The 13,221-nt window shown below is 44.9% G+C and overlaps 1 protein-coding gene across 1 annotated transcript in view; it reads left to right on the top strand.

The window, feature by feature from the left end:
* The window catches only part of LOC106660197 (probable serine/threonine-protein kinase nek3), a 59,816-nt gene that overhangs the window by 23,455 nt on the left and 23,140 nt on the right, over positions 1–13,221 (top strand). Inside the window, exons 2-3 of the mRNA XM_014383088.2 lie at positions 3,492–4,021; positions 11,121–11,316. Of these exons, the coding sequence (XP_014238574.1) occupies positions 3,632–4,021; positions 11,121–11,316 (586 nt within the window). The 5' untranslated portion in view covers positions 3,492–3,631. The remainder of the gene's footprint in view (positions 1–3,491; positions 4,022–11,120; positions 11,317–13,221) is intronic.

Raw genomic sequence — 13,221 nt, 5'->3', positions numbered from 1 at the left:
GGAGAAAACGCCGCGCGCGAACGACAGAAAGTACAATTATCGGAATACGCGCTGTCAGTAGATATATGTGCAAACGATATAGTACCGAGAGAGGTGAATCGGCGCGTTTTCTCACATATGTATATGCGTGTATGCAGTCGCAAGCGCGTCTGTGATATGTCATTGTGCGTATGTATACACACGCTGCCAGAGTCGACAGTCGTCAAAGTCATCTTGTATACACGCCTGGATACATACACGAACTCGCGTTTGCTCGCAAAAAAATCACCGCAACGTGAAAGGTCGATATCATTCGGCGTTTAATTTCTCGTTTCTCTCTTTCTCTCGTAGCGGGAGGCGACGGACCACCCATCCGCAATGCAGCACCGCACATATATGCATGATATAAGGCGCACGCGGAGAATAATATTAGATATATCTGGCCGCTCGAGTATTGTGTACGCTTCATATGTGCACGTGTGTGTGTGTGTGTATTATATATGACGCCCGAGGACAAATACGTATACGTGTACATGCGGTGCTCTCGAAGTGCGCGGCGCATCGTCCTTGCGCTCGCTCGCTTGCTCGCGATGATAAACAAGTGCGCGAGCTTGCTCATAAGCCAGTTTTCCTGTGTGCCGCACCGTGTGATTACGCGCTCCCCGGTGTACAACGTACGACTCGCGTCGACGTCCATACGTCGTTCATCACTCGAAAGCGACGCGACTGCGACTTACTCTACGCCGACGACGACGATACTCTATACGCTACACGCAAAAGTCCCCGCGCGCGTAATCTTACGTCACAATCGCTCGGCGCGTTAAATTACGGAAATTTTTTCGCGTTCGGGTATATATAAAAGCTCGGCGGAGGCGAATCCTTCCTATTTTTCATTATACGTGTCTTTTTTTCTTTTATTTTTCAAACTTCCCAGTGCCTTGGAGCTATATTATGAAGGCGAACACACACGTGAATTTCCATATACAAGCTCGAGCGAGACAGAACTATACTTTAATGATCATTTGCTGATTTTATAATGCGATTTTCATTACGATCGCGATATCAGAGCCCCGCCGGGTGAAAAGGGGAAAATCGCGTGCGCTCGCGATTAAATAGCGTACCTATGCACGTATGTGTACGTACGTACGTGCGCTACGGCTGACGAAGGAAGTGCATGTCTATTTGCGAACAGTTTTAGAGGCTTATACTTAGAGGTGCTCTCCAGCGCTTAAGCTTAATGCGGAGTAAATTTTTGTCATCCTTTCTCCTTGATCGCGTTCATTAAATGTTTGCGAGTCGCAAGTATACAGTGGATGCCATTGCATGTAATATAAATAAATCACTCGGTGGAAGATGTGGGGAAGGGTGGGAAGGAGGAGAGTAAGAGTATACGAAAATTATTCTATATAATATGATTTCTAGAAGTAAATTTCCGGTAAATCTATTGCACGCAACCGCACATGTACTGTGTTCGTCGCCCCCTCAAGCTGCATTTATATAGCTCGACTTATAAGATCGCGCATAACATAAGCCTGTGTGCGCAAGCCGACAATAGACTTTCTGCGGCAATGCAATGCAAGCGCGTGCGGCGGGAAAGTCAATCGCGGAGATTTTTTTGCCGCGACGACACTATTACCACTTTATGTACACTGGGATATATGCTGCTGTTGCTGCTACCATTATGCACCACTTGTTTTGCCAACTGCCAAAAGGTGGCAGCGAAAGTTATATACATATCTCGGCAAACGATTAAAATAATAATAAGCGATCTCTCGCGTATATATATTCATAGTCGCGTGCTGCGCCACACGGCGCTTGTGTGTGTGTGTTTCCTCGTGTCAACTTCGTCATGCTTGATGAATAATTATACGCTCCGATGTTAGTGAGTGTGTGTGTGTGTGTGTGTGTGTGTGTGTGTACGAGTACATGTCCGCGTAGTTATAATATGCATTCGGTTATTAAAGCTCTCGGTTCGGCGCGTATATCGCGTATATAAATATAAACATATAATACGGCGAATTAATAAACGCCGTGACGTCGCGTAGAATATACTACACTGCAGCGCACATGTGATGACGAGGAAGTTATATAAATCGAGAGCGATATGTACGCGTCGTCGACAGTCGAAATAAAGAATCCTGTGGCGGCCGAAGTGTAGTAAACACACACACACATGGTGAAAGTATACTCGCGGCAGCCTTAAGGGCAGTTTTCTCAAAGTTAGAGTAGTCGAGAAGTCGTAGGTATATATGGTATATCTTTCCCCACGGCACAAATCGAATCAAGCCACCCTCTCGTGCCAGCACATGCGTCCGCGTCGTGCACGAGCCACGGCACACTCGCTAGCCACACACGATTATTAGGAGATATATACTATACACTACGTGTATTAAAGCTCCGCGGGCAGAAAAGAAATGCCATCTCAAGGCGCTTTCTTTCTCAGTCGACTCCGACTTTTGTCGATGAGGAAAATTTTATATCGATAATACCGACCAATAAATCAAATTGCGATTCGTAATAATTCACACGACACACGTATGTAACTTAACTCAATTTTTTTATCTCTCTCTCTCTCTTTCGTTACTGCCTTCGTTATTTTTCTTCTCACGGATTTCACTTTCGATTCGTGTGAATTGATATTATATTCCCTTCCTCGCAAGCTCTGGTCGTCGTCGTGTACTCAGCACCGTTGTTGCATATATACGTATGACTTTCAAATGAGAGAAATAACTCGAGTCGGAGGCGACGACGAGAGGAAGAAAAAAATAAGCGAAGAAGGAGCGAGCGCAAGGCGATATACTACACTACATACTTACGATATATACCTTGTATATTGTACGAACGAGGTGGTTTGTCGAGATCGCGACAGGAAACAAGTTAGCTGCAGTAGTGCATACACACATGTGAGTCCCGATGAGTCACGCGCGCGAGCTAAGCTATATAGCCGAGCCGCCGGGTCCTACGGAGCTTCCGCCTAAGCTGCTGCTTGCCTGTCTCTCTATGTGCATCATGCATTCAACCATCTCTCTCTTTCTCGGCGCTGTATAAACGACCTACGACGACGTACACGTTAATATAACATCACTCTGCGCGTGCATTCGTCCGTGATGTAATTTCCTTTGATTCGACCTGTCTCTTGCACATACTGTGTATTCTCTGAGTGTGTGTGTGTGTGTTTTTGTGTTTTTGTGTGCAGTGCTGCTGCAGCCCGTCTAATCTATCAGTACATTCGGAGTAGATTACTCTGGATATATGGGCGATATTTGGCAGAGGATGCAAAGCGAGCTATTCTTGGACCAGTGCCAATTCCCTTTTCTCTTATTTTTTTATCCTTCTTTTTTTTCTTCTTCATCAATTAGGTCGAAGCTCGGCGCGCGCGTACACAGCGAGCATTGATCGAAATAAAAGCGAATGGCTTTCGGTTCCTTTTATCATAATACCGCACGAAATTGCGAGTATATAGCCAGGAAATATAAGCTAAAATCTTCTGTCTGTTTTTCTGTTCTGCACAGGCGACAAAAAGCCACGCGGGCTACACAAATACACTAGAGGCCGTCCAGAGAGAAGAGAGGATTATGGAACGAGGCAGTGGGGGTCGATAGTTCGATCGGCCTTTCCTTCCCCCTCTGGAAAAACAGCACGAGCCAATTGAATGTATCAACGAGGAAGAAGATCGAAGGAGCTGCTGGAGGCCTCGGTGGCGGACGAGGAGGAGATGTCCTCGATAATGGACGACAGCTGCAGCAGCAGCGCGACCCTGGGTCCATCGGGCCACCACCAGACCAACGGCATGAGCAACGGCACGAGCAACGGCGGGCCCAATGGCATGAGCAACGGAGTGACCTCGCGCTGCCTCCTCATACTGCAAAGGTCGCTGGCGATTCAGCTGACGCGCGGACCACCGCCGCAGATTCTGGGCTCGAGCCCGGCTCAAAAGCAAAACGACTCGTCCCTCCACGGTGGTAATAGTAACGGAGGCGGCAAGGACCATCATCCCGCCGACGATATGTGGATGTACGACAAGGGTTACAATCTGTTTCAGGTAAGAGGATCGTTGCATAATATCTAATAATAAACTCGCGGTCACACGGGCGCGTATACTTGCACACGAGCTGCGGACTATAAAGCCCATTTCGAGACGCGACTGCTGCTGCTGTTGTTGTTGTTGTTGTTGATGATGACTTGGAATCCGTTAAGGTGCGGAGGTAAAACCGCAACTCTCGAGTGTAACACAGCTGATTAGAGACGGACTAGGTGCTGGTGCTGCACCGTTAGCTAGCCAGACCAGCCGGAATACAATAAATAAGCTCGGCTGCAACTCAGCTCGAGCTAGCACCGAGCTCTAGGATTTGTACGCGTGTGTATATATAACACACACGCGTGTTTATACGTAGGTTCCAGCCACACAGCGAGTGAGAGCTCAGCTCTTGGACCACGCGTACGTACATGCATCATGCTTGTGTGTGTGCGGCGGTGCAGTGCTGCGATTTTCCGCGAAACGCAATCAGCGCAGCTTTTGTCGAAAAATTAAAGCCACCGCACGCCTCTCGTATATAATGTACTTGAGTGTACTGTGTGTGTATGTCGCCGCGCTCGATCACCGTGGGTACTCACGGAAAATTGGAGCGCGACTTTCGCGACGTGTACTATTTTTTCGTGGCTCGTAGGTTTTGTTCTTTCTCGTCGTAAGATACATACCTGTACCTATGTGCTCTCACTCAGAACTATACGTGTGCTTCTTTCACATAGACCGCAGAGACTTTGACAAAAAAAAAACAAAAGAAAAACGACGAGCCTTTTTTCAAGTTTAACGATCCGAGCGTAGAAGCAAGTGCAGCGCGAAAAGACGTGTAGACCCTACCGTATTGATCTTCAGGAGCTTCTTGGCGCTTAGTGCCAAAAATGCTTTTACAAAACCCTCTCTCTGCTGTCCTCTCCCCCGAGGCAGCAAAAGCTCGACTAGCTCAGCGCTCACTTAATCTGACCCGGATATTTCAAAAACTTAGCCTCTGCAGTGCATCCACTTTTTTTTATATAGAAAACGTATAACTATAGACGCCGAATTCTGCAGCGCCAATCGAGATTTCAAACATATATGTGCAGTTTACGATGATATTCGCGGCCGTGCAGCAGCATTGATAATATGGAATTCAGAAATCAAATATTTCCAAACGCTGTTATTTGCCTCGAAATGTACGTTTATTATCGGCAAATAGTCCGATGTTACACGCGCGAGGCGTATATTATTTATCGCTCCCCGTGATCTCGGAAGAATTATATACACGCGCGCAGCTGAGCTCGAGCTGCTGCTGCTGCTGCGGCATATACGCAGAGGCGAAGGCCGAGCCTTGGTAGAAAATCATCGAAGCTCTTTGAGAGAAGTACGTAGCGCGCTCAACGCGATAAATAATCCAACGACTTATTTTGCCTCTTTTGACACATGGAGGTACAAAAATTTGTTACGTAAAATTGCAAATTAATCGTTGGCGCGAGCCGCTGCGCTCGTGCGGCTACATGTACTACAGCAGCAGCAGCGCTGCATTGGCTTGTCATATATTACGGGCTTTTTTTCGCTTCTTTCTTTTTTTGCATTCCCGTGAACTGGTCTCCGTGTGATATAGCTGTGCGATGCTGTGTGCGCATTTTTATAATACAATCGTGTCGGTGTGTTGGTGTGTGCACGTTGTTGTTGTTGTTGTTGCTGAGATATTATACTTTTCCGCGCGCGCGAGAGTTTTTAGCGCGATATGGACTTTCGCTCGAAATTTTCTTATTATAATCGAAATGCTTATCGCTGCCGCAGCCGCCCCCCAGCTCGCGCCTGCGAACACGTACACATATAGAAGCCGCCTTTGAAATTACCATTTCACTCTCTCACAAGATCACAATTCGCGATAAATTTCACATTGTTATTGTACGGTAGATCGGAGAACACGAGCTACCCATTTCGGGCGTTATAATATTTTGATGAAATAACGTTTCGTAACAATAGCCGTTCCGAACCATCTGGCCATATTTTGTTTATTATTTATTATATTCAATTTGTGCCGAGAGAGAGAGAGAGAGAGAGAGCAAAAAAAACAAGCGAATCAATAATACACACATGTAACTGGCCAATGGATAGATATACTAGAGATTAAATGAAAAGGCGCAGTTATAGTAGGTATAGAGCACGAAGTAGTAGTCGGAGGGGTTGCTACGCGCGGCGGCCGTTAACGGAGATGAGAAAAAAGGGGCTGGTCCCTTTAATCGATCGACACGTCGCCCGCGCGCGCCTTACACAATATATATCCATCGCTTATCTCTCGGCTCTTTCTCTTCTCTCTCAACTAGTTCGATTCCGGATATGCATCGCGCGTACTAATTATCAGAGCTGCGTCAGCACAATATTGCCACCGCCGCTGCTGCTTTGCGTGGCGGTCGTCGCTTGTTTATACGCGTCGTCTAAGGGATCGGCCGTTTGATTATCCCATCGCGTGATACATAAGATGTAACGCGAGGATTACAAGAGGAACGATTGCTTATAACGTCTGCGTGACGCGTGTATGTGCGATGTTTTTTCTGTCTCATGTAGTTGTGGCAAAATCCGACGTGCAAATACATACAAATGTATGCACCGTGCTTGAGATTATTGCACGCGTTACGCAAGAAAGATTTATACAAAAAGTGAAATTCTCGACATTACAAGCGCGAGAAATTATTGCAGTACTTTTTTTTCGCTAAGCTTTCGCGAACGGGTGCGAACGTGGATAATCCTCTCGGTATATGCGGGAGAGAAGAAAAATCGCCTCGTAACGAACCGATGCACGTATGTGTATACACGCCTCTGCGCGCGCGATGTTTATTTTAAAATGCCCCGATCGTTGACTTACAAACGATACGAGATATATATTATTTTGAAATGCGCCAACGACTTGGCGACGTCTGAAGCTACAAACACAACCTGCGGTGGTTCTGCTGCCTGCTGCATATACAGCAGCAGCATCAACAGACAAAAAATATCCAAGAAGCCGAGAAACTTACGGTACCCGCTCCTTTTTGCCCCGGTGCATTGCTGCAGCAGCAGCAGCCGCGCGCGAGAACGTGACTTTGAGCTTTTGTGTTTCCATTGGCATGGCATTTTGCTGGCAAATATGTATGTATATATAGCATAGGCTGGCTGCGGCTATAGGAGCGTGGCAGACTTTGTGTTTTATGAGTAGCAGTGTCGGCCGGCGCGAGATGCGATGCGATGCGATCTTCCGCGTTTAGCTGTACCTCGCCAGACTATATAAAGCATCGGTACACACAGACTGACGTAACTATGTGTACGCGAGATCGCTAATTGTCGCGCGCGTAAGACGATCGCGACTGCAGATCTGTGTAGACAAGCTCAACTCGTAGAGAGAGCGATATAATACGTAAGTTCGATCGATCGTGTACCTTATGCGTCCGCGTGGCATTAGTAGCATAGATATACAAGAGGAAGTATCCCGGACTAGGAGTATATGAAAAAAAAAAAGAAGAAGAAGCCGGAATAAATCTGGTTGTGTGCCGTGCAGCGATCAGTCCACGCGATCTCGCGCGATCGGCGCGCGTGAAAAGCCGAGCTATAAATCATGATGCATGTATGAAATCGTGTGTGTGCTTCATATAAGTATATCTATAACAGCTGCTTCTATATCATATATACTGCGAGCACTTATATACAGACGCGGACCGATTTTCTTTCCTGTCCTCTACTCGCGATTATGTGGAGCAACATCGGTTTTATGTACATTGGGAGGGATCGAGTATATCCTCGAACGATACTCGTACACGTGTGCTGGGCCGCTGCTGCTGCAACAGAGCGTCATCTTTTTAAACAGAGAGAGAGAGACTTTCGCGTGCGAGCTCGATGATTTCTGTGTCGCGCCGCCATTACCTCCACCCACGAGGCATCTTTCTCTCTCTTACTATGATATATCCTCCTTATGATACTAGTTTCTAACACTTTCACCTTGATACACACACATGGTCCTGCGTCCTCCGTACGTATAGGTGTGCGTGTGCAAAATGGCGCGTATACATACACATGGGATACAGCATAGAGGATACGCGCGTCAATGGAACTTGGCGCGAGATCGATACCACGTCTTACATTTATATGTATACATGCACGCGACCGTATATAGAAACGCCGTTGATTGTATTCGCCGTGTAGTATACATATCTTTTTCACGCATAGTGTGTGTGTATATACCGCCTGAAAGCTGAGCTGCCAATAATATGTATACGTGTATATTCACTAAAAGACTCGGGAGAGATAATAAACATTTTTCGCGCTCGCCCGCGACTAGCTTGGAAAGCAATTAACGTCCAAAGCGACGCAGCTTTTATACTCCCTCTCGATCTTATATCTAATTATTCAATTGGCAATTTATCGACTTTGTATGCGCTGCTGCTGTGGCTGCAGTTGCTGTGGCTCTCGTATGTATTATAAGCGCGGCGTATAAATTAGGATAAAAAAATGCACACGCGCTCGCTACAACGACGACGACGATTGCGAAAAAGCTCGAGTGCGAATTATAATTATTTTATATACAGACGCCGAGTGCACTAAAAAAGGAGTCGTAAGGCTGAAAAATTCTAAAAAGATTTTGTAATTGTTGGGCAATGCCGCAATGCGCCGCGCTGCATATATGCACTGGTCTATACAGTCTTTACGGAAGAGAAGATGAGTTGGAGATAGCTTCGACGATTCGCGGTATATATACAGCACTCCGCGCGGATAATAGCTCGCGCGCCGCCACACTGCGGTGAAATTTGTAATTGCCCCATGCAGCCGATATAGATAATTCGGTGAAAAGTCGCAATTGGTCTGAGCGATAATCGTTGTAAAAGCGAAAAATAATTGATACTATTGCAGAGAGCAACCAACATCGAGAGAGAGGGAGAGAAATGATAAAGCATATTCTCACATAGCCATTTCTGCTTCATAATTCTTTACGTGCGTGTATGCGTGTGTTTGTGTGTGTATATGAGTATCTATTGCGCGCACGTTCGCGTATCTGCCGAGAACTGCTGCGGAGAGCCTCCACGGTTAATTATTTTTAACGTCCTTCGCGTGTCTGCGCCTATGTTTTTTTCTTCTCCATTTTTTTTCTTCGTTTTTTTTTGTTTTCGCCGCTCGAGCGTACACACAGAGCAGACACAGCATATATCTCATATTTACGCAGGCGTTTTTGATCGTATCAAAAGCTGAGAGTGCACAGGTACAAATGTACCACACACGTGAGTATATATCGCTACGTAGCGCAGGTGTATTGCGAGCAACAGCTCGAATAATAAATAACTCTGATTTCGCTCACCATCATGGATAAGGACATTTTGCGCCCTAAGTAAAATCAATTATTCAATGAGATCTTCGAGGTAAATAAGAGAAAATATTGCGCGTGCCGCGGTGGTGTATAGCGATCCGTCATCACCCGGCACGCGTTTATACGCACGTGAAGAGGGAAAATGTAGCCGAAAACGCCAGAGCTCATATATCGATCGCGTATGTCTTATACCTATGTTGTGCTCGGCAACATTTTCGCATCCCATGCACGTAGCCGCATCGCGTCTTTGCTCGCGTACACGTATATATATCGAGAAGAAAAAAAAATTCCTCCAAGGAAAAGCCGAGGCTATAGAGCTCGTGTGTGGCTTTTGTGTTGTGTCGCGGGGGCGTATTACGCCTGAGAATTATGTGCCGTCAGCAACAGCAGCAGTACCAAAGGACTCTCTGCTCTATGTTCGTAGTAGTTGTACCGAGAGTACGGCGCTGCACACTCGCACAGACTGGGTGTGTATATAAATGCGCTCGATTTCAATTATCATGTGCGGCTATATTGTGCTGCGCCGCCAGTCTATTTAAGCATCGTAAACATTATACTTTTTTTCGAGTGTAGAGCTCGTGCGATACAGCCCTGCAGTGCTTTAGCACGTGTTATATATATATGCAACGCGCAACGCACACACCATATACAGAGGAACTGGATCTATATATACAAGCTGGAAAAGCATTGCTTATGAGGCGGAAGCGAGAGATACACACATACGTAAACAGAGCGATGTATTATAAATTTTGCTGTCGCTTCCACTTGATTGAACGGAACAGTTTGCGAGTTGGGACAGCTTTATTTTGCCTTTAGCCAGACCGATACGTACGCGTGGTATATAGATACGTTATACGCGTTTCTCGAGCTGTGCACGATATGCGCGGTTTAATTCTGCCGTATAGCGTTGTCTCTCGGCTGCGGATTTCGAAAGTTGCCGCACATATATAGCATTTCTGCTTTATATGTGCATTATATAGACACAGACACAGAGAGCGCGAGCATGCGTCAATAATAAAGCTCGCCTCGCTCGCGCAAGTCGACGACCTTTGCCATTTTTGCATTCGTCGGCGAGAGATCGATTTTCACGATGTATACGCCAATGCAATACGTACAATATATACGAATCGCGGATAAATCAGAAAATAATTGCCCGAACTTAGGCGGCAATAAACATCGATGATTCAGGCCGTCGCTTTTCGTCGCGCGACGCGCCCGCCCGCTGCCGCCGCGAGGGGACAACTTCTATAAGGCGAAAAGTTCCGACAAAAGATATAATAGTGAACGTCGTAAAGCCAATGGCAGCTATTTTATATAGAGAGACGTTGATGCTCTCGCGGCGACCCTCTCGTGTATTTACGCGCTCTAGACAGTCGATTCAACGCTTTCTGCCTCTTATCAGTGAGTATATGTGTGTGTTGTGTGTGCGTCTGCACGGGCTCAATGTATGATAGCCGTAAATAATAAGACAAGCGTCGTGAGCTGCGCTAACCAATTTCTCTCCTCCATTCACTCCGTAGCTGCCGCCGCCAAAGCTGCTATATACGTACGGTCTGCGCGCTGCAGATTTATAGCCCGTAACGGCCTCGCCGTAACTTTTTTGTCGGATCAATCGTTACGAGGCGCGCGCAGAGAAGGAGAGAAGAAAAATGTTTCATTGATTAAGAGATCAATTAACGGACGACGTCTGCGCGCTGCCGGCGGAATTGCACTATCGAAATCGTCTCGTTGAACCCTATCCATATGATATTATACCTTCACTTTCATGCATCGCAATGACTTTGTTTTTTGTGCCTGTTACAGAGCTTTCTAGAAGCGAATTCCCGATGCTGGTGGAACGTGGCGCTGGTCGATGCCACCCGCCAGCTCAGGTACAAGGGCCACGTGGCGCCCGGCATACTCATGGTCGGAGGTCCGCCCTGCGCTCTCGAGGTCTTGAGAGCAGCTTGGGCGCGGAACGTACTGCGACCGCCAGCGGATCACGTTATAAGCTGTCTTGGTGAGCTTTTCTACCTTTTATTCTACTTTCTTTTTTCTACTTTCTTTTTATCTGAAACTTCTTATCGAACGTTTCGTTGGGGTATCTCCAAAGAATTCTATGCGTTTTCTTGAAAAATTTTGTTGAAGTTACACTTTTAGTGACTATTCTTATTATATTTTAAAAATGAGTTATATTTTTGTAAAAAAAGGTAAAATTTATATTCTGGAATTCGTTTTATATTTACAACGAGGATTATAATTAAAGCGTTATGTTTAATTCTGAGCTTTTTGACTCATCCAATAGATGGAGTATTCTATACTCGCAAGCGGCAAATAAATTTTTGATTGGTACATATTCAATACAATACGTTGTTTCTGATGAAGAGTACCTTAGAGTTACTTAAGGGTCCTCTATACACACTCGGTCGGTAACTATATTCGCGTATTTTGTACCCATTTTTTTCATTTAGTATACAACCTATTGTCTTGAAATTTTGTGGGAGTGATCATGAAACTAATACAAATGTGCCTATGAAGCTATTTTTTCAGATAATTGAAAAAAAAATTGTTACAATATTTATATGAAAAAATAGCTTCATAGGGACATTAGACTGTCCGTTATTTCCCGAATTGCTCCAATCCTCGCTCTCACCCCTTGAAAGCTCATCATTTGGCTCACAATGAAAGAAAATCACTGTCCGACCGCGAATAATTAACTCTAGATAGTGCCACACGCGTCAGCTTTTTTCCCATTTAAATAACATGGGGAAATTTAAAAAAAATGTAAATTGAAGTTTTAAGCCACTGGGTTTAGCAACGGTTTTCACTTCCTGGTACACCCATAATGAGTAACCAATACTTACGGGAACCCTCCGAAAAGAATTTTGGATTTTGCACACACGATATACTCAAAAAATGAAGAAAAACAGCATGTTGGCGTGGTTTTTCGATATTTTACAGCAAAACTAAGCATGAACGATCATTTTAAATATATTCACATCAAAGTTGAGATCAAGACCTTTAATTTGAGGGTAATAAAACCTATCTACGTTCATTAGAACCGAAGTTACAGGCTTTTGAAGTTTCATTGAAAAATCATGCATCGAATCTCGTCCGGCCGCCCAAACGCGCGACACGCGGCTCGCTGTAATCGCAACTCGTACAAATGACAATGTAATTCAACTAAAAAAATAATTAAAAATATGGTTTTTAACCGTTTTTTTCTCAGCTTTCACGTGGTGTAGTCGGATTTTTCGATAATTTTCATTTTCGTACGGAAAAATGGGTTTGAACATTTATTTCCTATTTTTCCTAGGGAACGTGTAAATTATCAAAAAATCCGACTACACCATGTGAAAGCTGAAAAAAAAACGCATAAAAACCATATTTTCAATTATTTTTTTAGTTGAATTACATTGTCATTTGTACGAGTTGCGATTACAGCGAGCCGCGAGTCGCGCGTTTGGGCGGCCGGACGAGATTCGATGCATGATTTTTCAATGAAACTTCATAAGCCTGTAACTTCGGTTCTAATGAACGTAGATAGGTTTTATTACCCTCAAATTAAAGGTCTTGATCTCAACTTTGATGTGAATATATTTAAAATGATCGTTCATGCTTAGTTTTGCTGTAAAATATCGAAAAACCACGCCAACATGCTGTTTTTCTTCATTTTTTGAGTATATCGTGTGTGCAAAATCCAAAATTCTTTTCGGAGGGTTCCCGTAAGTATTGGTTACTCATTATGGGTGTACCAGGAAGTGAAAACCGTCGCTAAACCCAAGGATTAGCGATTTTAAGTGGCTTAAAACTTCAATTTACATTTTTTTTAAATTTCCCCATGTTATTTAAATGGGAAAAAAGCTGACGCTTGTGGCACTATCTAGAGTTAATTAATCGCGGTCGGACAGTGATTTTCTTTCAT

The sequence above is a fragment of the Trichogramma pretiosum genome, unplaced genomic scaffold (genome assembly GCF_000599845.2).
Source record: "Trichogramma pretiosum strain Unisexual culture from Peru unplaced genomic scaffold, Tpre_2.0 scaffold29, whole genome shotgun sequence".
NCBI classification, from domain to species: domain Eukaryota; kingdom Metazoa; phylum Arthropoda; class Insecta; order Hymenoptera; family Trichogrammatidae; genus Trichogramma; species Trichogramma pretiosum.
The sequence above is the reverse complement of the archived record's forward strand: the minus strand, read 5'-3'. Positions and strand labels throughout refer to the sequence as shown.